The sequence below is a fragment of the Diachasma alloeum genome, unplaced genomic scaffold, assembly GCF_001412515.2.
Source record: "Diachasma alloeum isolate Michigan unplaced genomic scaffold, Dall2.0 Dall_scaffold_00181, whole genome shotgun sequence".
Taxonomy (NCBI): Eukaryota; Metazoa; Arthropoda; class Insecta; order Hymenoptera; family Braconidae; genus Diachasma; species Diachasma alloeum.
Genome location: NW_021680347.1, coordinates 1,939,084 through 1,966,712, shown reverse-complemented (window position 1 = coordinate 1,966,712; position 27,629 = coordinate 1,939,084). Strand labels below are relative to the sequence as shown.

The window sequence follows — 27,629 nt, the reverse complement described above, 5'->3', positions numbered from 1 at the left end:
TTTTTATTCAATTGTTTGAATAGTTCTTCACGGATTTTTAATCCTCTCATACGCTTATCATCATCGTTCAACCACCAGAATTTTTTATTAACTCTGAAGAAGTCTTCAAGATCAATTTTGCCCACTTAGGGCAATAAACAATAATGAATCAATGATCATACACAAATAGGTTTTTTTAGATATTCCTTTGTTCCTCCTGATATTTGTTCATTTTGGTTTTCATAAAAGGGGAAGCTGGAGTAGAGGAGTCAAGTGAGGTAGTATTGTAAGAAAGGTCGAGCCTTTTAAGGTTAAATGAGGACGGGTTGTGTGGATTTCTTGGAAAATCGGGATTGCTTAGTTGGGTATTGCGTTTCTTTGGCGTCTTTCCCTTTGGCTCGAGTGCACTCGAGATTCAGACAAGGAGTGGACAGCGTCCCTGCGGCTGGACAAGAATGAAATAAGAGGATTCACTAAATACCAAATGTCCTTTTTAGAAAATCAAACTAAAAACAGGAACGAAGTGGTAGAACGAGATGAGCTGTTTGATGGTATGCTTTTGGTGAATATCTATGAATCTGAGATGGAGGAGTTTTCCGAAGACCTACTTGTATTACTCTCATTTTGCTTTACAGGAAAGGTCTAGGGAAAATCTGAAGATCTCTTCTCACTTACGCAATGATTAACAAGAACTCAAGCGTGAATGGAATGAACTCTCCATGAGTTGATCAAAGTAACTGTTCACAAATTATATTCAAACACACGTTATCTGTTACTATTATATTGATATTATTTCACAATACTTTATTTTTAATTATTCAAAAATCACCGAGGAACATGGTTCATTGGAATGGAATAAACTTTATTTGAGTGAAATAACACAAACTTGAATTTAAACTAGAATTTATTTGTATCTGTATTCATATTAAATAAATCGTTGTTTTTTTAACATAAATGGAATCTTTGTTGAGGCCGCGCAGAGACCGCGAAAAGACGCGCCTTTAATGACGTGTAATAATTCTTTATTCGGAATGAATGCATTATTCATTTCATACAGGATTTTCTGACAACAATTTAGTTGAAATCAGTAACGAAGTGGTAAAACGGTACAAGTCAATTTTGACTATTACCCAGTTTGCAATGAATATCGCGGAATCTAAGGGAGATAGCAAAATTTTTATTATAACCTTTTTTGTAGAGCCGATTGAGAGCTACAACGAAAATTTCGCTATTTCCCTTAGATTCGGAATTATTCCCCAAAAACTCAACTGGGAGATAAATCGACTTAAACCGTTTTACCACTTCGCTACTGAAATAAATAGAAAAATTCTATTTTCGTGAAGAAAGTCAATTTAAAGGAGAAAATACAACGCGGAATTATCGATTTTATTGACGATTTTAGCACATTTCCTATGGTATTTGCTAACTGAGGCCTTTTTTAATGGAAAGAATGGAGATTTTCTGTCTGTTCTCCGATGTTTTCCACAATACAAAATTTTGTTAAAAAATCACAAATCTGAAAAACTATTATTATCATTTTTTGTATACAAGAAAATCAATAAAATTTTGAAGAAAACATATAAAGTCTCAAAATTAAAATTTGGAAAGGTACAGAACTGGACTTATAATTAACGAAATCGTAAAAGAAAGAGAAGAACTTAAAGTTGGAATGGAAAACAAATGAAGAATAAGTAATTAGCGTCTCCCACAACTTCCTAACCCCTACATTTGCTCCCCTGAAAAAAGGACATTATGAGTAGCACCGATGATATTAGAAAAAGCGGTAAAAAATCAAAAGCCCCGACGGAAGGGCTAAATTACACCTCGGACTCGGATCGTACGGAAACAACAGACTCAGCCGGTCGCTGTATTGTAAGATCAATCTTTTATCTCATTTTACCATCTACCATTCTCCGAAACACCCGCTTTGACCCCTGCGAAACGCCCAAAACTGTGTTAAACCGTTTTCTAATAAATTTTCCGGTGTTTCCCAGCCTTAATCACTCTACTCGCATTATATAGTGTTTTGGTAGCAAGAACCTCTACCTCGGAAGAAAACACAGTAAGTAGGTTGCCAGGGCACTGTGGGTGCACGAGGGAGCTGAGCAGGGGGACTAGTTCTCCCATGTTTATTATTGCCTCGTTCGTGTGTGAAACTCCCGAGTTTCCCACAGGCCTTCATGTTTGTACGCTGTACTACGGCGCAAAAGGGACTTGTCCTATACTAAGCGAATAGAGCTGATAGAGAATATGTGTATGCAGTTAACTGACGTAGTGCTTAGGTTTTAATAATAGATTGGTAGGGCCTCGAGAGTCTCGTGACTGACGCGTGAGAATACTTTACACGGTTCCCCCCGTTGACCTCCTGGTTTAATCATTTTGGGACTTTGGCTCCAACTAATGTATGTAAACAGATAGAGTTCATTCGATTTATTTGCATCTTATAACCAATCATCATTGCAAGTGCATAAAATTTGTGGGGAGTTGTAACAGTATATTTCTGCCTCAATTATTTCTCTAATTTGGCTCGAGAATACATTTTATTTTGATTTATCAGTCGAAGAAACTACACTTTTTCGGTCCGAATAAGACAGTTATGTGCAATCTATGGGGAAATGAGGAAATGTGGTTTCAATGGTTTATAAATTTATCGTAACAATAGTGAAATGTCCCAGGGTCTAGTCGTCACGGTGCACAAGTCACATATCAACTGATAGATTCTCCCTCACAATCAACCACGTATTTCCCACGGTCCGCAAAAGCGTCATATCCGACTTATGTATAAGCTCCCTTGCGTCCCTCGCGTGGACGACACGTGGCCATCAGCCCCCTATGGCATACCCACCCGGAGCCCCTGGACTTTTGTCGTCACGAAGGGTACTGACTTCCTTTCATCGAATATAATTGTTCAAATACAAGGAACTCGTCTAAATAAATTTTATACATTTTCGATGGCCCTCATGCGGGCACTCGACTCCATAATGCAATTGGGTGAAATTGTAAATGTCCCTCGATATTAAATTCTTTCGGGGATCATTTTTTGGGAAAATTTAGGGGAACCCGTGATTGATTGAATAAATAATAACCTAGAAACGTAAGCTAGACACTGACCAAAATATTTGATTTTTAGGAATCTGTCACCATTTCAGTAGTGACAAGTGGTCAATCGGTTTAAGTCGACTTAGCTATCAGTTCAGTTTTTGTTGAATAACTCGGAATTTAAGAAAGATAGGGAAATTTTTGCAAGATCTTTTTCGATAGTCTTCACTTTTCTTCAAAAAAAGATTTTTAGGAAAATTTTGCTAACTCCTTTAGGATTTGAGATATTCATCGATAACTGGCGCTAGAATGGAATTGATTTAAACCGTTTGACCACTTCACTACTGAATTATTGATGATTTTGAACACTGACTAGAATAAAATCAGAGTTGGAATAAAGAGATGAGCAAAATTTCGTCCTCTTAAAAAATTAATTTTTCAAAAATATCTCAGAGGCTGAAGAAAACAAAGAAATTTTTGTATACAGCTTTTTTGTAGAGTAGGATGAGATCTACAAAACTCTTAAGAAAATTTTTTCATCTACCGGAGATTCAAAGTTATCCGTCAAAAAATCATCTTCAGCCGCCAGTTAGTTTTTCTACAATATCTCAGGTCTGAAGCAAAATAGTGATTTCTTGGTAAAAACCCCTAGTCCATACGCTGACAGGTAAAGGTATGAAATTCATGTGAACACTTGAAACTTACATATTTAAGATTTTTTGATGAGCTGAAATCGAATTTGTAAGTAGCACGCAATACAGTCGTGCAGTCAATAGTCATTAACAATTTTATTATTGCAATTCATTGTACGCCGCCATTTTGATAGATATCAAAAAATGCTTTAAACAATAGATATTCCTTGAAATCTAACAAACCAAATGGATTTTGATTGTTGGAAACTGGCCATTTTTGCAGAAGATATAATAGTTTGCAACAACTGGATGCTGGTGATTACTCCACGCATCACTGGTAACATCCCCGCCCAATTGTCGCAAAATGTCATATCTTCCGCAAAAATTGACCAATTTTCAAAAATCAAAATACATTTTGTTCGTTGGATTTCACGGAATATTATTTTCCTGAAGCATTTTTTGATATGTATCAAAATGGCGGCGTAAAATGCATTTAAATAATTAAATTGTTAATAACAATTGACTGCATGACTGTATTGCGTGCTAACTGACAAATTCGATTTCAGCACATCAAAAAAGATAAAATATGCATGTTTCAAGTGCTTACGTGAATTTCATACCTTTTGCTGTCAACGTATAGACTACTCTCTTTCCTCTATCTCCTTTGTATTCCGAGATACTGTCCCAAAACTAATCTTCAGATTTAAGCGAAACATTTTGTTTCATGTTTTCACCACTATATTGATGAAGGACAGGAGAACAAATTTAAAAAATTTCACAGTGCACCACACTGATGGAACTTTTCAAGCATCTAGTCCTATTAAAGTAGTATGGCCACGGATCGATTTCCAAGATTAAAATATGAAATAATTTTTTTATGAAAGTTAATATCAATAAAAACCTCCTGGTGCAATTTGTGGTACATTGATCGTTTAGCATGGTTGATAAGAATTAATGAAAAACTAGATTTTAACACAGAGTCTTATGGGCAAATCACATTTTTGGGTGATTTTTATGATAAATCCAAGATTAAATTATAAAAAAAAATACCAAAAAATGCGAAAAAAAAAATTTACGATCATCGATGAAAATTATTGACCGTTTGGGACTTTAGTTATAAATAATTTCTGCTCCTCGGTGTTCAAAAATTGCGTGTCGAGTAGATGCGGCAACGACACGTTAGTGGAGTGGGGACAAGCGGGCATTTCAAATCTCGTTTTCCCTACGCTGTCAAGTTACAGCGTTGCTACACATAAAACGACACTAGTCAAAGGAGGTACATTATTTGACTAATAAGTAAAAAATAATAAAAATAATCGATAAATTCTTATATTCATAAATTTTATAATTCACAAAGAGAATTTTCAATTATAAATCATAGTTTTTTGATTAATTTTTTTAAATTTTCTTGACGGACACTCAACGATCACTTTGGAGAGTGACCATACGACCATACTACTTTAACTCTACAAATCCCCGAATAATTTCAGAATTTTTTGAACTGCCGATTCCATGGAAAAGAGAATTCAAGAATTGTTTTATACAGAGGTTTAACGAAATGGGTATTTTAAAGTAAAAAATCCGATATCGACAATATAAAATTCAAATTCATCAAAATCCTTACAGGCAATATTTCCTAATGCTGTTGTCTGAACTATGGCTGTAAGTATTTCAGTAAAATTGTTTTAGTTCTTTTCCTCTTTCGAAAAAAATGCATATTTTTGGAGGTCATGAAATGATAAATTCCTCGCGTATAGCTTTCCCTCATATTGTCGATATCGATTTTTTTGCTCTTAAAATACGCGTTTCGTTGAACCTGTGAATCAAGAAAATTTTTAATTCCATTCTCATGGAATCAGTAGTGCAAAAAAATTATAAAATCATTCAGGAACTTGTGGAACTAATGGAACTAAATAAACACGTGAAAAGTTACATCAGTGTGGCACACACATTGAAATTTTGACAATTTTTTCTCATGCTCCGTCTCAAGTACTGAGATGGGTCATGATATTTGGGAGATTCAATTTCACTGAATCAATATTTGTTTATTTCATAAACATGAAGCTTATTCACACATTCCTGCCCGGAGCACAAACAAAACAGTATTTAGTTTATTATAACTATCAAGGAAATAGATGGGAAAATGTGAAATTCATGCGCAATTGATTGAACAAATCAATGAGTAATGAAATAGTAAAACAAGATGTGTCACTCAAACCCGAAAATTATTTTTTGGACAATATCTCGGAATGCAAAGGAGATGGAGGAATTTTGGTCATAACGTTTTTTTGCAGATCTCGTTTGTCACTACAAAAACAATCTTCACTGAAAAATCGTTATTTTGATTCGATCCTGAGATATTGTTGAAAACCATGTTCGCAAGTGAATCTGTGAAATTGATATATATCGTTGAATCTACGGAAAGTAGAAAAATTCTCATCTAAGTTTTTTTATATATCTCATTCTGAGCAATTCCACGTAAAATCCGAAATAAAAAAATGTCATGTTTCCGCTTGTCTTGCCGATTTTTTCCTTAGAAAAAAATCTACATGAGACAAAGCTCTCATACAATTCTTAGAACAATTCGATTTTTTTTTCAGCGAGTTATGATTATTCAGAATATTTCACTTCTTCCCCTTGAATTTCGATTGTTTGAGAAAATGGCACAATAATTGAATTTAATCATTACGAATCGAATTTTCGTTTTCACACATTGAAAGGTAATTGAAAAAACGTCAAAATGATTGCAATTGAACTCAATTTATTCCATTTTTAGAGCCGTTATGGCAAAATTAATTTTTTTTTCAATCTGGAATTACTCGAAAACTTTATTTTTGTTGTATCTGAAATTTTAGGGGTAACTTGGGGACATATTTACCGATATTTAAGGACAATAATTATTTCGCCGTGGTTTTGCGTTAAACGAGTGATTTTTTTTTAAATTCGTTTCCGGGAACAATGCGTAAATGACAAAGAAAAAAATTTTAAGACTAGTAATAGTTGAAAAAATGACTTACTTCAAGCCATATTCCACTTCAGAACATATAATTATCCACCTGACCGTTACGGTAAGGAAAGGGACACTTACGAATCCTGATTTATTTGATAATTAATTAATTTAAGACGGATCGTATTTTTCAATCGTTTTGGAATGGTGAAAGTGTGGATATTTGACTTTTTCAATGTTGTTGCCTCGCGTAAAATGTTGAAACAAATTGTGGAGACAATTTTTTCCTCAGCAGGGAATTCATATGAAGACGCAGGCCTACGTGACAACATAAAAGTGGCTTCGAGAAGTGCAACTTAAGCCTCTACCGATTATCATTCGCACACTAAGAAAAAAAATTATTTTTGCCCAGTATCCATTTACTTGAGAGAAGTATTTTTTTTCAAGCCAAGGGTTGCGAATCACACGATTTGAAAATTCTTGTCTCATACGTGTCGAACAATATTTTTTCATCACGCTGTAACGAAAAGTGAACTTTTCGGCACGCTCCGCGTGCCTAAAAGTCCAATTTCCGCCACATTGTGATGAAAAATATTGTTCGTAACTCGTGAAAAAATGTTTTTTAGCTCGTGGGATTATATCACTCGCCTTCGGCTCGTGATATAAACCTCCCACTCGCCAAAAAACACTTTTTTGCACTCGTTACGGAATATACTATTAAGAAGTGATGTTACTTTCAACGAGTAGTCGAACTGTGCCTTTTTCGTTTACTTGTAACTCGAAACTCGGCTACCGCACGAGGTGGCATAAAACAGTATAGAGCACTCGGCGATAAATTTCATTTTCAATAAATGTGAGTGTAAACTTCACATCCGTCGTAATTAGTATATTTCGTCATTAGGCCGAAAAAAACTTTTCTGGCGAATATGAGGTTTGCAGCCCTCCCCCACGTGCTTGCTCGCCTTCGGCTCGGAAGGTAATCTTGCACGTGGGGGACGATGATCTGTTTTCCAAGGCTCGGGCATGTAATGTACTATTTCGTGTCGTGAAAATGGGGTTTTTCAGGTTCCGTGACACGAAAATTGTTTCTATATTTATAGGCTCGATGAACCGTGACCTAGCCGAACGAAACGAGGTTTGATCGTGGCTTTCGAACCCGTAAAATAATAGTATATTTGCAGAACGAGTGCCATGGGATTCATAGAGTTGGTGTTCCAGCCGAACACGAGGACTGGCCAACCACGCGAGTAAAAAAACCCCATGGCACTAGTCATCAACGGTATTTTTCCGTAGTGATTTTCACTTTTACGAGTTTGGAGAAGGGTCAATACCAATCCCCGGACGAAGAAAAGTGAAGATCAGTACGGAAATACTATATTATGTCATCAGGCGATAAAACTATTATCTGGCGAATGTGATTATAATTCCCGCTCGGATTATAAAGCCACATACGCCAGATAATGCTTTTATCGCCGTGTGGCATACGATATTTTATGTCGTTAGGACCTAACCGAGCGAAGCGAGGTTAGAATCGCGGTTTATCGGGCCTAATGATATAAAATAGTTTACATCATACAACCCCCAAAGTATTTTCAGACGAATGTGATATTAGAATCCGAACCGAAGGCGCCTTCGGCTCGGCTTATAAACTCACATTCGTCTGAAAATACTTTGTGGGCCTAAAGATAAAATCTACTATGGTCTTCATATAGCGCTATTTTTGCGTAATAAATTAGCTATATGCTTCCGAATGGACATTTTGCACATCATGTTCCTCTATCCTATATGATTTTTCATTTTATAGTCTTTTATTCAGTTGCATTATATTTTTCCTTTACTCAATTATATTAGATTTCTTGTATAAATCAAATGAAAACATTATGTTAGAAAAACTTTATTCATGCATAGTTGAATGAATTTTGAAGGTCATATTTGAAGAAACTGTCGAACAATTCACTTTCAGGGGAATTTTAGCAAAATCCTCAATTTGCAAAAATAATCATGAAAATCAAATCAAATCTAAATTTTAATTAATGTCGATGGATAGGGCTCAGCAATATCTACATTTGAAAAAGAACAATAATTAAATTCCATCAATTTATTAACGAACAATTGAAGAAAACTCTGTTACATATACTCTAAAAATTGCATTTTCGGACTTTGTGTATCATAACGGGTTGATATAACGCAAACAATCCAAAACTTTGATTTGAACGATTGCAAAGCTTCCACTCAGAAGCAAAAATCAAAAAAGAGTGGAGAACGATCCCAAATGATCGTTTAGAACTTTTTTTTTAAGTTTTCCATGCCGAAATACATAAATATATTCAAAACGAGATTTTTTTTCGAAAGATTTAGAAAGTTCCTAACAAAAAGTATAGCTTCAATTTTTGTTGTTGTTTATATTGGCGCGTAATTATAATTAAAAACAAAATTTTTAGAAGAACAAAAAAACCATCTTCAATGTTTTAATCGATAATTAAGTTAGGGAACTTCAATTGCGCTCATTTTCCTTGCTTTGGACTAGACTCATCGATAAAAAAAATAGAAAAAAAAACATTAAAAATTTGGAGGCAATTCTTATATGGAGAATTGGCGGATTCGCTCAAATATTAATTCATTTGCTTTGGTGTTATGTCCCTTGAAATAAGGATTGATGAATATTCGAATCATTAAAATAGTTCCGATAAAAAATTTGCCAACATTTTTTCCCTGTCATTATAATCACCACATGGAAAACACAAAGTAGCACTTTGAAAGGAAGGCTACTTCGACGATGTGAGGCATTACGGTAAACAGCGGGGATAACGCTAACGACTCGAGAGACTCGTAACATATTCTGCGGTGTTTTCTACGCTCCATGGAGCGCTGTAGTGACCATCGGGTATAATCCCTGGGTTAAGAGGCCGTATACATCGATTCACAACCAGCTCGACGAGCATTATTCATTCTGCTATTTCGACTACCTGGGATTCTTTATGGACGACTTAAGGAGAGTAATGACACGGTGGAGGGAGCTGGTGGGAAATACGGAAGAAGATATTTTTTATTTAGTCTGACTTAGAACCCGCGTCTTTGGATGTTGAACAAGACAATTTTAATTGATACAGGTGATGATAGATGGGAAATATTCTAATTAATGATTTCAAATTTCTGGATTTTTTTCGATAATAAGAAAAAGAAATTTCATTATTATCATTTACATCTTTATCCATAGAAGACATTTTCTTGGAATTTCATAATTGATATTCGTCATTAATATTTATGATATTATTTTTTGAAGAATGTCTATTTCTCCCTTTCCTAATTACGCAATGAAAATAAATCGGTAGAAAATCGTAAAAAGCATAACTGTAAAAAGGAATTTTTCCCATAGTATTTCTCATAGAAATTGTAGAAATTGAATTTCTATTGTATTGTGAAGGAGAAGAATGGCTTGGCTATAAATAAAAAGATTGACCAAGAGTTAGTGAGAAGTGAGGAAGATGTGTAGATGCCCACAAGGGATTTACACCGATATTATCCTAAAGTGGCCTCGAGGTCGTTTCAACAGCGCGACCATTAACCAAAGGGATTTTCGATGAATCGCCCCAATTTACCAAAGGCATCCGGAACGTTTAAGGGTCATTTTCCTACGGCCCCCGCAATAATGCCCCAAGGCACCACAGTTATTTAGAATAGTCTTGTTACTTCTTTTTGAATTCTTCTTGCCACTTATGCTTCATTCACTGGGTCTCTACTCGCTAGCATGAACCGAAATTTGGCGATGAATTCGCCGCCGGGGCTTGCGCAGTTTCCAAATACCAGATAAAGTGGAGGTGTCACGCGAGCCTGCATTCCGCAATTTTCCTAGTCAAAAATAAAAAATCATAGCCAAAGTGATTTGATTGTAGATCATGAAATTTTCCGGGGATGAATCTTTCATCAAGATCTATTGAAGCCGTTTCGTGTAAATTGATTGTATTATTACAAATTTCATCAGTGTGTACACAGAAACTTAATTTTTCACCTGGAAATACGGGTAATTCAAGAACACTTGGTCTTATGTGACAATTTGACGGGATCACTGGTGACGCTCAATCACCAGGATACTTTCATCCTAAGTTGAAGGAACAAGACGATTCGTTTTGTTTCAGAAGTTCTCCAGGACCCTCTCATCTTTCCTCCCGGGAGAGTGAGTCAAAACGGACCGTCTTTAATAATGGATAACTCGAGAAAGGCAGAAGGAATTTCTCAATTCTTTTTTTGCACTCGTGATAATTTCTTACACTACAAAATTAGGTTTGATTAATCCAAGTTATACCACTAGGTTAGGTGATACTGAGGAATTGAAAATTCTTCTGTACGGTTATGTTGCGAAATCTACTAAACCGAAATAAATTCAGTAGTGAAGTGGTAAACGGAGATAAGTTGACTTATCTCCCAGTTGAGTTTTTGAGGAATATTTCCGAATCTAAGGGAGATAGCGGAATTTTCGTAACTACATTTGTTGTAGCACTCAATCAGTTCCTCAAAAAATGTTATAATAAAAATTTTTCTATCTTCCTTAGATTCCGAGATATTGATTGAAAAGTGGTCAATAGTCAAAATTGACATCTCTATTTACCACTTCGCTACTGAATTATAATGTCTCATTGAATAAACTACTAACCCCAGACAATTGAACAGCTTCATCAACTAGATCGTTTGCTTTATTCCTAGCATCAATCAGGCACACACGAGCAAGCAGAGCGTTACCTCACCGATCACAAGATATACGAACTCTTCAATTTCTTAATAGGCCATTTGCTGGTAGACGAGCCAGATGATCCAATCGAGTACCTGGACACTCTCCTCAACAAGTGCATGCTCTTCAAATCAGACATGGATGAGCCACCGTTGCTCTTCACCAGCCGGTAAAGCTAACTTCCATCAGCAAATGGAAAAATAACTCGTAAATTGTCCGTCATTGGCACTCTCCTCCCCCTCCCCCTCAAAACACCGAGAAATAAAAAATGAAGACTTGGCCAAAGTGATGGTTACAAGCTCCATTACAATTTGTCGTTTGTAGCCTTATCGTTTCTCTTCCCTTCATTTCTGAGTCGTGTTCTTTAGGGGACTTTAATTTTCCCAGATGAGGCCACAAGGCTCGTGACAAACGAAATTGAAGAAATTGTAAGCGAAAATATAAACTGGCGGTTGAGAATGTCCAATAATTTGAAACTTTAAGAGCCGCCCGTCATTTTGTCTCGTTGCACTCCCCCATGGATTACAGTGTACACCTGAATTTACTCTAGTGGCTGGAGCAATAACAGTAAAAATAACCACAACAAATCTCACACTCTATCATCACTCACAAAAAAATGAAATAAAAAGCCAATGAGAGGTTAAATTATCTCATTGGCTCCATTTTGTCCTAAACTAATCAACCGGAAACGTATCCAAAATATCATGGGAGAATAAAAATGTTCACATGATCGTTGTCTACTTGTATTAGCACGAGTAAGCCTTTGTTGAGAAATCCAAAGGCTGACTCCTACACGTTCCTTCCTTGGAAGCGTTGGTATACCTATAATCAAGACCCAGGACCCGCCAACAAATTGTCTCTCTCGGGTCTTCGACTCCTCCTTTCCGTTCGTGCCCTCACCGGTCAATTCACTGGCGACCAGAACTCAACGGATTCCATTATACCAAGAGTCATTTCGCGATTCTCTGACAATCGAAGCAAATTGATGCTGTGCATAATTTTGTTTCTATTCTTGGAGATTCAATAATTTTTATGATTATAGTGATTGAGAGTTTTGTTTTATCCATCGAACCCAATTTATCTAATTTTTCTTCAATTTCTCATAAATATTTTTTTTTTATTTTGAGAATGATATGTTGATCTTACTCAGAGAGGAAATGCATGGCTGATTTCTTTATTTCTGTGTATACTCAGAATAATCAATCACCTGCTGACTGCAATATAACTTGATGTACCCTAACCATCGTGTTTTTGTACAGCTCAATAGAACCCAATGATGAGTTCAAAATATCTTGAATTAAATATAGAAATCTGGATTCGAAGGGGGGGGGGGCATAGTTCTTCATTTTTAACATCACTTCTTACGAAATGTAGTGCTCTCATCTCATTTTCAACAATGTAGAACATCTGAATACTTTTCCGTATTGAAGTTATATGTTTCTGACAGTTGACTCAATGTGTTTAATTCTTCTTATTTTGACCCACCAGAACTGTTTATAAAGAACATTTAAATATTTAGCTGAAAGCCCTTGGATGATGACCAGCCACACGCTTGCTTGTGACGAATTCATAAAAAAACAGATGAATAATAAAAAATCCAACTGGCTCTGAAAATCACCTTTCCAAGACATATCGAGTTCCGGTATAGCAGTGGTGAATGAAATTGTATCACATGACCTTAGATGCATCACAATTGCTTTGATCATTAGAACAAATTCTTTGACTTTTTAATAGCTATTTTCTGAGGAATCAATAAACAAAAATTCTAGAACTTTTTCTCTCAAAACCGTTTTTATACACACAAAAAAAGTTTTATCTTCCAGCGGAACATTCTTTTTTTCCCCTAAAAAAACTCCAAAAAACTGACGAGTTTTGCTCTTAGCAAACTAAATCATATTCGAAACCTCCGCCACAAATTCAATCTTAAGATCAGGTCTCGTTACAAATACCTTCATCATACTATATTTGAGAGTTTCAAAATCATCCGAAAGGAGAATCTGGGCTTTGACTCCTGCACACCAAAAACGAATGATTGAATTTCACACACCTTTTGTAGACATTTTTTAGACAGTAAAAAACGTCTGAATAAGATGGAAATTTGTCTGAATTTCAAACATGAATTAAGATGTTTGGGCACCTGTTCGTCTGAAATTCAGACAAATTTTCATTTTATTCTGACATTTTTTAGTGTCTGAAAGTTGTCTACAAAAGGTGTGTGAAATTGAGACATTCGTTTTTGCTGTCTGGGGAGGCCTTGTTCACCTCCAACAATAAATGTGTGCGTCCACATGAAAAGGGGCCACTTTGTCGATTCTAGTTTCCGAGATATTCACATTTTTGTGCCAGCAACTCCCATTTGCACCAATGTTAAATTATTTTTCCCATCTTCTCATTTTTGACCCTATGAAGATCATTTTGGGCTCAAAATGTGCGGAATGCTATCAATATTATCAGAGTATACATAACACCATATCGACAAAGTGGCTCCTTTTCAGACGGACGTCCACAAATGGTGAAATTCTGTAACTCTTCACCCTTCATACCATCGCTTTATACTGTACCATCTCATCATGGACTCAATCTTGTAAAAATTATCTTCAATTTCTCGATCGTCATCCAGAAAAATGAACACACAACTAAACTCTTTATTTCTGCATCAACTATTAGGTCCATAAAATGTAAATATTATACTTGGTTACAGGCCCCGGGCGATAGCCATTACAAATTCCGTAAAAAAAAAACTCGAAAAACAAATGTTATTCATAGATTTTAACATGATGCGGAAAGTCAGATGAGAAGTTCTAATTGTAATGACCCCAAAAATCAAAAGTGGAAATTTATTTTTACTGAAATGGCCCTTATCAAGATTTAGTACATTTTAGACCCTGAATTTAGAGTTTTGCCTTCAGATTTTAGGGCGAAAATTCTCATGTTAGGGCAACTTGAGTTAAGGACAAACGCCCTAAAAATTACAGCTGGATTTACAACTATTTTTTTACGTTGTATTTGCTATTGAAAAATAATAGTTCTGAAAAAGACATGCCCAATTAAAAAAATTCCGATTGGATTCTTTGAAATTTTATGGACACATTTAAGATGCAAAAACCTTGAGTCTGTATTTTTTTCTGAAATTGCGCTCCCTATTCAGAAGAAATATTTATTGGTACTCTGTAAAAGGTGTAAAGTCATATAGTGAAAATAAATCATTATCACTATCATTTATTGGTACTTCGCAAGTTCATCCTCAATCCTTCAATTGTAGACACATCGGCAGCTTATTTCAAAGTATGAATCCATCTGGCAGTGGTACAATTACCCTCGAGCAATATAGAAGTGGCATGAAGTCCCTCGGAATCACCAACTACAATCAGCGTCCAGTCGAGTGCACACCAGGTCACGTTGACCAGCAAACCTTCCAGGACGAAGCGTGAGTCCCCTCTCCTCTATAAACATATTCATAAATTGATTTGCATCGTATTCCGCCAGTTGCGTGTAAATGCCCTTAATTCACAAATTTATCAGAGCTAACCATCCCTGGGAATTTGCAATAAACTCCAAGAAAAATGCTAATTAATTGAATTATCTCGGCTGGTTTGACTCCACTCGAGGTCGCTCTCAGGGTTTCAATTTCAAATCTGAGAAACTGGTAATGAAAAAATCTCTTTGTCCAGGGAACCGATTAACTGTCTTAAGACCATTTTTTTCTCCTTGCTAGAAGAGAGCAGGAGTGAGAGAGATTCTTCACCTCTACTTGGCGTGAGACTGTTCCGCCCCATCGCGAAAATGTTAACGTTTATTTAGAAAACGATCGACTAACCGTGGCTTCACACGGAAGTTTTGATGATTTCATGGTCAATATTGCTAGCTGATCTATCTGTGATTATTTTCAGTAACGAGATGATTGCAATTTCGTGGTGATTAATTCAATTTATTTCATCGTTTTTAGTCAATTGATTTTTCATTTCCCACAGAAATGAAAATAGAAAGTAGAAAATTGTTTGGGAGAGATCAAGGCTAAACTCGAATTCTGTTACATATTTTATTTATTCAATGAACTTCAAATATTGAAATTGGACAAAATTATATGACATTAACTAAGGGGTATCACAAAATCCATTTCACTGCAACAAAATAATCCTATTTGTTATCGATAATTATCAATTGATGAATTTAAAAAAATCCCATTTTTTGTATTTAAACCATATTTATATAATACTAGAAAATATTTCTGAGGACGTCTTTGGGCTCGTCGTCAGCGTGCTAGCCCTATAAACCAAAGCGTCCCAGTAGCGCAGGTTCGAGTCCCGATGATGAAAGATTTTTTCATCGCCGGAAAGCGAACCCAGTGCACGTGGAGTTAGTTATGTGGAGGTAGATATAAGTTAGCTTAGAGGCAAGTGCGGGTAGGGAATTAGGCTGGGGTACCGCGTAGGTACTGGGACGGGTAGGTAAAAGACCACAACGGTCATACCATCTGGCACCACCCAATTTACTAGAAAATATTCACTTTTTCAACGTCAGATCGCGTTTTGCCATAATAGCCCTTGTAAAATTCTTTTGCTGTCGAGTTATTTTGTATCGTAAGCCATTTTTTCATAGCCATTCAAAATTTTGGAATTCCGGATGAAAATACCGAAGTACCTCAGATGAGATTTTTAAAAAATGCTGTATTTTATTGCAATTACAACTTATTTTGGATACAAATGAAATGAACTGTGATAGCACAATACGTATCTGGAGAGGTCATTAAGTGATCGAATCAGTTGCGTATTTATTCTGAGAAAAATCGTTAATTTAGTTTAATGCGAGGTTTATCTTCTTCGGAAAACAATACAATGTATTATATATCAGCTCAACTTGCCACCTCCTTTACTTGTGAGAAGCTTTCTTGTCTTCATTCCAGGAATTGAAATTAATGAGATTCAGGCAAATACCTGATGAATAAAAATCTACTAATTGTGAAGTATTCAATCAATATTCGCGTCCGAATGAGTCAATGAAAAATTCTCTAACTGTGGAATAAATTTGCTCCAGACATAAATTTTCTCTGATTTATTAGGCCAACAAGACTTGATGCAACCGGCCCGTACACTGATAGACAAAATTTCGTGGATTGAAATATTTCTTTCTTGGAACAAGTATCATATACTTGAATCAATTTCAAATAAATAAGATCTTACGGTGAATATCAATCATTTCTTCTTGAGATACATTTACTTGAATCAAATAAAACAGTCCTTGGCGTCAAGTCACATGTATTCACCACAATGATGGAAAAGTTTTATTCTTTTTAACCTAATATAATCTCCAGTCGAGAAATTCGTACCTAGTAGGAGATGATTAGATTGGGTAATGAATTGAATGTTGTTTTCTCGAATAAAGCTGGTGTTTTACCCTAGTCTGGTCACCAAGTGTCACTCTGTGATTTAGTTACCTCCGCGGGAATTCCCCACCGTTTTATTTAGGCTTTAGCGTTGCCGAATTCACTCTACACTGCCCGGGCGCGTTTAGCGAGTTTCCGGCAACGTCGCGTCATGGGCAATTTCATGTAACATGGGAAAAAATAATTCATCTGTCCGAAATTAGTTTTCTTTAGGAATTTTGGGAAATATGTTGTTCTAAAAACTACTATAATTTTTTAGACACTTCAATTGACAAAGTCATTTTTTTTCCAATTTTCCGGTTAATCAGTCAATTCTAATTAAAGAAAAACGACCCGCGGCGTACATCACATGAAACGAAATTCGTGATATACAAGTTTGTATTGCATTGCCCTAATCTGTGATTCTATGTTATGGGAAACTAATGCGATTTGAGATATCATAATGAGACAAAAACCAATGGATTTGTCTTGACGAGACGAGTATTAGGGCTGACAGTTCCCTAGTTATGCAAATTGAAACGATTAAATTGTTTATAACAATGTGTTTGTCCAACTAGACGGCAAAATAAGCAACATTTTTGTGTTCTACACTCCTGAATTAGGAAAATTTTAAAGCAAAACCATAGTTAGCGTATGGACTACATCGTTCTCCGCACGTCGCTCAACTCCCGGATAAACAAAAAGCGGTAGCTCCATTGTTGTTTGAGATATCAAGATTAGTCAAAAACCAATTTATTCATCTTCACGAGATGAGTATTTTCCATGCAGACTTTTTTTTGTTGTGGTGATTACAGTTCGGAAGTTATGCGCATTTCAACAATTAAATTGTTTAGCACTTTTGAGTGCATGAGTTTGCTGAAGTCCAACAAACAAATTCGGATTCTATGATTCAAAAAACAAAAAAGCCAAAGTCGGCGCGTCGACCTTTCAGTGAATACCTTTCGACCCCTAGCGTACGGACTATAGATACTTAACTAAGGATTTTCTTAAGGTGAAACGGAACCCCTGTGTCTATATGAACTTTTAAAATTGGGTTTTTTCCTGCCATTATTATTTTTGATTTATGAAACTACTTCATTGACCCAACAATGCAATGATCGAATCGAGAAAGTAATTTCATATAGATATAAAGTATAATTGTAGGAGAAAACACAATTCTAAAAATTCAAATAAACACAGGGGTTTCGTTTCCCCTTAACTGGGCTTGATACAATCGGGCCATAGAATTAATACTTCGTTTTCACATGTAACGTACTTCGAACCGCACGCAAGAAATTGATAATTTACAAGTTTGAATTATACAATGTGAAATGCAAATCGCACAATTAGGTTGATACCTGTCAATTTTGTAGAATTAATACACATATCGGGTAATTACAATGTGAGGAGTAAAATTTCTGTAAACAAAATCTCAATGCAAAACATGAATGTGTGAAAAAATGAAAGCACTTGTGTATGATAGGTGAATTAGCCGTACTAAAGTATTCTATATAAAGAATATGGAGGTAAAAAAATTCAAATTTTGTGTTAATTTTCATGGTTCGAGTAAAAATTTTATTGTTAAAAATCAGTGATTCACCATCCCTGCAAATACCCCCACACATTCGGCTTCATTTGCATCGTTAACATTAATCCCAGGTCGCCTTTGTAAATGACTAAGGCGCTCGTAAAAATTTCCAACTTCGCCCAGAGGCTAGCATTGAGTGCGAGGGTTTCGCATTTGGAACTCGGAATTTTTTCGTAATTGTAAGTATTACCCCGATAAGTGGCAGCGAATCCCCTCAGGATGAAACGCTCATCCATTGCTATATACGTGTCCGTTTTATACTCACGTGGACACGTGGCCCCCGGCACCCGCCGAGCCCTGAATGTATTATGCACGCGTAATCACGAACCACGAGAGAGAATTCATCCCTTTTTTTCCCCTCCATCATTCGGTGAATACAAAATTTACTCTCCTCTTTAGACTTCAGCCTCTCGCTCCTATTTAAATTTTATCCCGGCTGTAAATAAATTAAATGGTCGGAGAGGCGGCAGGGATGGTATATTGAGAGAACCAATTGCTTTCTGAAGAGGCACCAACGGCGCGTGCTCATCATTTCATGTAATTTAGTCCAATTGTACCGCGGCTCTCGCATCCCGGTCAATCGTTTCAAACTATGGCTATTTATCACGGACATTTTATATTCCGTCGAGACTGAATGACGTCAGATGTCTTCGGGTCAAGTAAGAAGAAAATGAGTGTCTCGGACAAAATTAGTACTGAGAATCCCGTCATGTTTCAATTCATTTCAAATTTGTATTTTCTTGCAAGTTGTGAATGACAAATGAATAATTAACAAGAGAATTGCCTCATTTCATTAATAATAATATCAACTGTGGAATGAGTGATTGTAGGAAGTATTTCAATTGAAAGGGTATAAACTCAATAAATTCACTCCCCAAATAACTTTTCCAAAGAGTGGATATTTGTCTATATATTGTAGGATCGCCTTCTTTACAGAGTCGTCATTAAAAATGCAAACAATCTAGTATTTGAATAATTATATCTCAGTCGGAAGAGTGCTCTTGCCCACGGCCCAGGGCAGACTGTCCACGGTCCCGTTCCTTATGGAGACCTCAAATTCAGGTTCGTCATTTGTTTAAATTACATCGAGATCTGCGTTGCCAACGGATCGATTGCTGAGAGGATGTTTACGCTAAAGTACGCCAGCACCTCTCCGAACAAAGCCATCTCAGTTATATCCCAGTATTTTAAGCGTGAAAAATCTCTCCACATGATTATCGGAATTCTGGAGGAAATGCAATAACTCTGGAAATTTTAATTTAATGAATTTTTTCATCACTGCAGCTACTTTCACCTCACGCCGAAAAGTGCCTTTTGGTTTGCTCCTAAGGCACAATTTGTCACTCGTTGAACGTAACATCACTGACAAAAACCCGTTGCACTTGTATCGACATATACTATTTAATGAATTCCTCCTATGAAGACGCATCTGGACCGTCCTTCATATTGGACTCTGGGCTATTTATCGTTACTATTCGATAATCTCATTATCTTTTATACCATTTTTCCTTTAGGATGTTATTCGTTGTTACCCCAGGGAAAACATCGCATTCGAATCAAATTAAACTCTTTACTTGAAATTTTCTATTCCTTTTGCAAAAAAAGTCACATTCTAAATACTAAACTATATTACTGGGCACTATACTATTTGATACTGGACTATGAAATATATTTCATTTTATGGAATCTAGTCTGCTTAAATAGAGGAGGGTGGAGCAAAATGAAATAGCAAAATAAATAGCATATTACACTTTTTTTTCCATTCGACTGAAATTAAGTATCACATTTTCCTTTTTCCCAATCTGGGTTTTTCCCTGGGCCTTCCTCTGGATTTTGAATTTTATTGTTTCATTTTCTTTTCAATTCATTCATTAACAAAATCTCCCGTCAAAACATTGCAACAATTTTCCATTCTACTGAATGAAAAATTATTTTTCTGATCAGTACTCCCAATAATAAAAAAAGTTCAACAGTCGTACCTTCGACTGTTTCATTTTGCCCCACTCTCCCCTAATTAATATTATTTTTATACGCAATTGCTCACGATGTACTTCAACGCATTTTTATTTCCTGGAAATGAGAAAAGTACTGAACGTTTCGTTACGTTTTAGTTGCTCTCCCAGCCAATGACTCATTATAATTTTTTCACGATTCAACGAAACAGTTTTAGCGAGTTAATTAAATCCCCTAATTCCATTAATTTTATTGCAGGAAAAAATGTCTCATACAGTCACTCGCTGAAATGGTCGGCAAATGTGACTGAAAATGGACTCGAGGTTGTTGAAGAAGGACGTACTACTCTCAAGCTGGCACAGCTGCGTTGGTCTATACCAAGAAACACCGACATTTGAGACGATGTTATGAGCTCTGGAGTTATGCCATATAAAGCCATTCAAATACAATAAAATCAAAAACATTACCGAGAATTCTATATTCGTAGCTTACGATTCATTTTTGCATCCACTCTTTGAGACATTCATACTCGGACTTATGCAGGCCAGACACTATCGCAAACCACGTGGTCACGCTCTGAGTGACTCGCCCCATATTCGTCGGCAATTCTTTCTTCCCCGAGTGAATAATTTTTTACTGACTCCACCCGGAGTCAGAAGTTAAATTAGAAAGTTGTCAGAACAGGGAATTGAGCGAGAAGTTTGTCGTTGAAATCGTAATTTCGCTAGGTAAGGAAAGGTGCTCGCAACGGGTGGTCTTAACGCGAGTTTGGTCTGATTTATGAGTTGGAAAAAGTTTTTGAAGGCCTGGGCTTAAAATTGAAACGTGACTTGAATCAATTAAAAGATCCTCAACCGAAACGACAATTTTTTCCGTCGAAAGACTGACCATCAATCAAAAGAATAGTTCCTGTGGAATTCATTCGGCAAATTCCTCAAACAATCAATTTTCACATTTTCGACAGAGTCCAAGGGGTTACTCACTCCATAATTGAGTGACACCATGATTTCGAAATGAAGTCGATTTTAGCGCTGATTACAATGATTTCGGAAAAAATGATTTCGGTGATTTCGAGCGTCGCGGGTGATGATTTCATGATTTCGAATGATTTTATTAATTCGAAAGCAGTGATTTCTGAAAAATAAAGTTAATAAATAATAGAGGTGGGGCAAAACGGGTTGTGTCAAATTATGAAAATCAAAACTGGCAAATAATAATGAATTCATTTGATTCCACGGCGCCAATGTTGAGATAATGACGTTGAAAAGCGGTCCATTTTGCCATCTTACTGTGGCAGTGAGTACGGCATTTTATTATCATCGTTGGCAGACGTGTCAATTTCAAAATCACGAATTACTTGCAGGGTTCGTACTACGTCAGTGCACCACTGATTTCGGTAATTTCATTGATTTCAGACGATTTGAAGTGATTTCGGAGATGATTTCGAAAATGATTTTAGAGAGCCGAAACCACTTGATTTCAGAGTGGTGCCGTGATTTCGGGAGTGATCAGTAGCCCTCGACAGAGTCATAGCATCGTTATACAATCTTGAATTAATTAAACAATAAATTGGAATTCTTCAACTACTAGTGTGGAAAATCATCCCATCCCATGCGTGTTCTCCACAAACCCAGTCAGGTTGCCTCCGGCCAACTTGTTGCTCTCCCCCACTACCTTCCAATGTGGGAGTCTCGAATAACCGTCACGGAGACCCTCCCAATCCACTGCCAGAACTACCTCTTCGAAACAAATCCAAATGAGAATTGACACAAGCCCAAATAAAAGTATCGAATACTCCTTCATAAACCGATATCAACTGCCACATCGATTTAAACCGAGTTTTGCTCGCCGTTCCATCGCACATGTGCAGTAGATTTGGATAGTACAACTCAACAGTACGAGAATGACGCAAGTACACTATTCCGGACTCTGATACACGATCACCGCAGAACTACTGCTCCAGCATCCGCCACCATCGCCCCAAAAGCCCCACAAAACAAATTTTTGCTCGGGACTAAAAATTATTTCTCAACGAAAAAAATCAGAAGTTAATAATAACAAGTCAAAATGGTGTTAAAAACGCACGGGAATGTAAGGATAAAATAACTAGATGAGTTTGTCAGGTCAATACTTTTACCGCAGTCGTGTAGAATCCAGAAACCTCTCCCCACTATAAAATTTCATCCCCACCACCTCGACCACTCTCTCGGTGCCCTGCAACCACTGGGTGAACGCTCCGCTGTCCCTGCGCCAGTTCGATTCCCACCTCAAAGTCGACTGGGTACGAAATGTCTGTGGAGTGTCCCACAAAGTGCAACTCCTGTGCTCCAATTCCGCACAATCGCGATTAAGTCGAACCAGTCATTACGATTTGGTGAACCTCGCGGGACAAACAAGTAGTTCAATAATTCCTGGATTATTGGTGTTCATGAATCAATAGCGGGGATTCATACGTGTGCGCTTGTGTTGACTGTTTACGCTTTTGGAATTCACTTCAGTTAGCGGAATTGATCTGCTGTTGTGTCTACTCAAGGACTCAGTTTGACCTCGAAGAGGACGGCTTATTGCGACTGTAGTAAATCTTCTCTGGAAACGATCATCGTCATTCATTAGGATGAAGTGATTGGGGGATTGAAAGATTCCGTTGAGAAGATTTTTTAGGACAACATGCAGATGATCATGTGGTGTGGGGGGTTTCTGGTTATCTTAGTGGTGATATTTGGATTGGGAGTGGATTCTGCACCTACTCATGTGCAGCCCAGTTTACCTACTGACCAGTGTGATTGGAGTGGAAGGTTTGTATTCACTTGTCAATTTATAATTATCTCTAATTGATTTTCATTGTTTCAAATCTGTTTGCTCCAATTTGTCTTTCTTGATCGGTATTTATGTTTCAATTGCCGTCGGGATTTTTTGACATAATTTGTAGGAATTATAGCCACTCTGTCAGGTTATCACTTCTCAGTAACCATTTGTTCATCTCTGATTCAATCTTCAACGTATTACATTTATCATTCGGATTGAGTCTTTAGAATTACTTTCCTTTTGTCAGGGAAACTTTCTCCTGTTCTTTCACGAACTCATGTCAAAATGATTCTACAACCTGTGTTTACATCCGCGGGACTAAACGAGATTTCTTCCATTCAACTTAATTACACCGCGGAAATAATCCGACATTACCAAGAATGGAGATTTAATAAAGATCCCAACTGTTGCTCCATTTCCAGACATCTCTCATTTTCTGAACAACAAAGTTTGCCTTTCACTCTTCTATTCGGAGTAGAGATGAAAAATCAAGAAATGAATACAAGGGGTATTGTAATTTCAGGATAATGGGAAGTGGAACAGAACGGGGTTACAAAATACATTGAAATTTGTATGGGCTCTTTAAATCGAACTTTCCAGAGGACTCCTTATTTCCAACAAAAATGTTGGGCCAGTTTTCTCCAGTTCCCCCTTTTTTTTTGTTATTTCACTTTCAAGTTGACCGTGTATGGCATTGAAACTCACCAATCATGGAATTCCTTGTTGGGAGATGGAAAAAAAGTATTTCTGCAATGGCGGAGGAAATTCCAGGTCTATCCAATTTCACTTGTATTGAAGAATGAAATAAAATCGCGAGCAGAAATGTATCAAAATACCTTGGACACAAAATTAGGGAGGATAAAGATTTTTTCAATCATTCAACACGATCGTAAATAAGGAGCAATTTAACGAGGGAAAAACACGATTGATTGCCGTTCCTTCTATCCGTCCCCAAAATGAGAACATCGAGTCAATCAACTCTCTTTATGGCATAAAAATCTGTCGAGATAAATGAAGAAAAAAAACTGTCGTACTCAATTGATTTGTGCAATCGTAAATTGCTGGGGCTCACGTTTTCATTCGTAAATTTGTGTTTCACGTCTCGTTTATGTACTCGCTCACTCGTTAAAAGAAGCGAGAGCACTTACCACGTACATATACCAAAAGGCGACACGATAATTTAATAGCCCCCAGGAGGAAAGTAAACTTTTATCAAAATGTGAACCGGTCGTAGTGACTTTGAAACCGGTTCATGCCCCCCTTATATGACAAAGGGAAACGGCCCTCCCTGTCGCCCTGCACTTCTTTATTTCTCATCTCTCTATCCCCCTCCGCCCCTTCCAACCCACTTGGAACTTGGATTTTTTACGGATAAATTTATCCTTCTATACTAAATCTTGTCATTGATTACTACAAAATATTATTATCCTTGAGGTGTGCGATGCGTCACACTGATCATTGTCGTGTTATACCGTGTCGAAATAAGACTGCACTGCGGAAGGTGCTGTGTGAGCCTGAGGATGAATTAAAAAATTGTCAGGGGGAGACAATGAGGATTGAAAATTGAAACAATTATTTATTCAGCAAGAGATAAAATCGAATGTCTGGTAAAAATTGCTTTGGGAATATGTTTGAGATTGGTCAATTTAGAAGACGGTTCCGAATTCTTTCCTTGTACCCCTGATAGATCAAACCCAGAGTTAACTCTGGATAAATTCTTGGTTTATTCAAAAAATCCAGCGCAGAAAGAGAGAAACTCTGGAAAATTTCCATGAACCTAGAGTTAACTCTGTGTTTGATTCATCAGGGAGTTCATACAATATTCTACATAAGAAGTATTTTGAGAAATATCTTGAAACCTATTCTGTTGAAAATTTTCAACATCATTTATTGAAAGTGTCCTAACAACTCGTCTATTTTTTTACTGCTAATTGGATTTTTAAAGTCAGACAATTAGATTGAAAGAACAAAAAATGAAAGAAATGTTCAATTTGCATGCCAACAAAATTATTTTCTCTTCCTTTTGTAACAGAAGATGAATATTTATTTTGCAGTGGTGGTGGTGGTAGAGAAGTTCGTCCAGTTTATTTACGATGTTCACGTGGTACAGTGTCCTGGCGTTACCCCCGGGGTGCACTGAGGGTGGTACTGTCTGGTGGTGGTGACGGCAGGAGTTTTCGTGGCTGTATCAAAGTAACAGGCCCAGCTAGAGTTTACCTCGAGGGTAAAGGCACATTGAGACCGGTTTATGCGCCAGGAGATGGTGAACACGAGGCACTACATCGTTGCTTTCACTCGAGGGGACAGCTTGCCGCCCTATACGTGGAGGCGGATGAGCCCACGCCCGGTCATACCACAGTTAAACTACGTTATGATCTTGAACTCGAGTCAGTTGATGAGAATGGAAAAATAGTCAGGAGGGATGAGGAGGATGAGTGTAGACCATGCACTAAGGAGGAATTAGCTGAGACTTATTGCAAGAGTGATCTCGTTGCTAGGGGTACAGTTAGTGCTGTTGAGAGACGACAGGATCTTGATGCTGCTGAACTTGTCCTCAGAGTTACTAAGACACTCAGGCGGATCGAGGAGAATGAGGTAGATTTTCATCAAAAGCTCATTAAAATATTTACAAAAACTAGACTCTATCACAAGGGTGGCGGTGGATAGTTCTTCAAGTGTATTATATCATTAAAAGATCATTAACTGTTGAAAAAAGAAATCGAAAAAATTAAATCCATTCTGCCTCATTTTTTTCGAATTAAGAATGGAGAGCTGTTTTTTTTAAATATTAGTATTAATATTAATTGAAAAGGAAAGAAAATTGTTTTATTATTTTTTGTCGTTGGTAGAAAATTAATGCTTGGATTTTTTTATTCTCTGATTACAGGAAAACGAAGTAGACTCTGGTGATCTCGGAGTCGAGAGGGAGATCAGGGTGCGTGTGTCCAAGGCCTGTGATGCTCGTCATGGTCATGGAGAATTTGTGATAATGGCGAAGAAGAGGCTGGGCGATCTGACGCTGGCTTGTGCCCCCAGGCTTGAAGCCTGGGCTGAGGCTGTCAGAGAATTGCAGAGCGCACCCTGTCTCCTCAGGAGTTAATTTTATCGTAAACAATAATATCGATTGAGTTTATTTGGAAACATGTAAAGAGAGTGTATATAGATGATATATTTTTGTTGATTGTACATAACGAGAAATTAACTTGATGATAAGATTTCGATCTCCAAACTGTGATATTAATTGTTTTTAAGATGTTTGAAAGATGAATTTATGATCGAGAGAGCTTTGTACAATAAAAGAGATGTATTTGATGGGAAATTGTTTGCTTCTTTCCTCTGTAGTAATTAAGGAATGGATTATAGATGAGTATCTTTAAGGCACAATGTCACAGATATTTTCTATAGACAATATTTTCCTTTCTTTGAGCAAGAAAATTATTTTTGTTATTTCCTTATAGAGAAAATTCAGTTTCGATGCAGATCTTTTGATATTTTTCCCTCAAATTTATTATATCTGAGGCAAATATATGCAGAATAAAAATATTGTATTTCGAGTGAAAAATTATGATTTTCTGTAATAATTTGAATTTGACTATTACAAAAACGAATTGAAATTATTCAACAAAATAATTCCCTAAATAATTAATAAAATGGGTACTTCCGTAAATGATTTGTTTTGCTAATGTATCCCACAAGACACTCCCATACATATTCATCAACAAATATATATAATATTTTATTGTTCCTTTTTTTCTTCATAACAAATACATGAAAAACACGCATGAAGAAGGCGAGAAATGACGTAGAAAACAGCTACTTTTTGTCTTTAAATTACAATTGCCCGTTATGTTATCTCGTTCATAAGGGAAGTAGTAGTATTATTTTACATTAACATTTCACATCCCCATAATCATCATACAAAAGCGAAAATACTCAAGAGTCACATCGTCCAAGTCATTTATCACCATTAACTTCGCCGCACTAATGTAATATGTAACTTTTTAAAAAATTTCCTTCCAAATGTAAGCTTTTTTCCTATTCCCTTTGGCTTTCGTAATTTATTGCTTCTTCACTGATCCCCACTCATTGATTTTGGTCCAGCAAAAGATTCACGCACTTCTACCATTTAATACATAAAGCTGCTGCCCATTTATGAAGTATGTTTTATTACTAAATGAACAGTGGTCGAATAAAGTACAAAATAAATTCAACTGACAAATTAAAATATTCAAAATAGAAAAAATATGAAATAACTTCATTTCATTAATCGAAATTCACTTAAGTATTCGCTGCAAACTTTCAATGTTTATCATTGAATAGATAATAAAATTACTGGACATCACAATACGGCTATCATCTACACATGATTATACCTTCGATAGAACGGTAACATTTAGCAAAAATATCACATGAAAAGAAAAATACGAAATGAACAATTGTCATAATCAAGTAATTTGCGATTAAGTGGAATAAGAAAATACGTGATTTGATTTCAATATAAATTTTGTCTTTGATTTAATAGATAATGTGAGCAAATGAGTTGCGTGTACTCCACATTATTGAGTGTTATTTTCGTTCACATTCTCTCATCCATAAAA

The 27,629-nt window shown here is 36.4% G+C and overlaps 2 protein-coding genes across 2 annotated transcripts; both read left to right on the top strand.

Annotated features, from left to right (window-relative positions):
- The first annotated feature begins 1,731 nt into the window (after positions 1-1,731).
- LOC107045872 (EF-hand calcium-binding domain-containing protein 10) lies at positions 1,732-20,536 on the top strand. The gene is made up of 4 exons (XM_015268280.1): positions 1,732-1,851; positions 11,299-11,492; positions 14,586-14,750; positions 20,485-20,536. Exons 1-4 carry the CDS (start codon positions 1,732-1,734, stop codon positions 20,534-20,536), a joined length of 531 nt encoding a protein of 176 aa, XP_015123766.1.
- Positions 20,537-22,466: 1,930 nt separating this feature from the next.
- Positions 22,467-26,698, top strand: LOC107046195 (meteorin-like protein). Its single transcript, XM_015268745.1, has 3 exons — positions 22,467-23,021; positions 25,086-25,626; positions 25,919-26,698. The coding sequence occupies exons 1-3, from the start codon at positions 22,894-22,896 to the stop codon at positions 26,129-26,131; spliced, it is 882 nt and encodes a 293-aa protein (XP_015124231.1). The 5' UTR covers positions 22,467-22,893; the 3' UTR covers positions 26,132-26,698.
- The last annotated feature ends 931 nt before the right edge of the window (positions 26,699-27,629 follow it).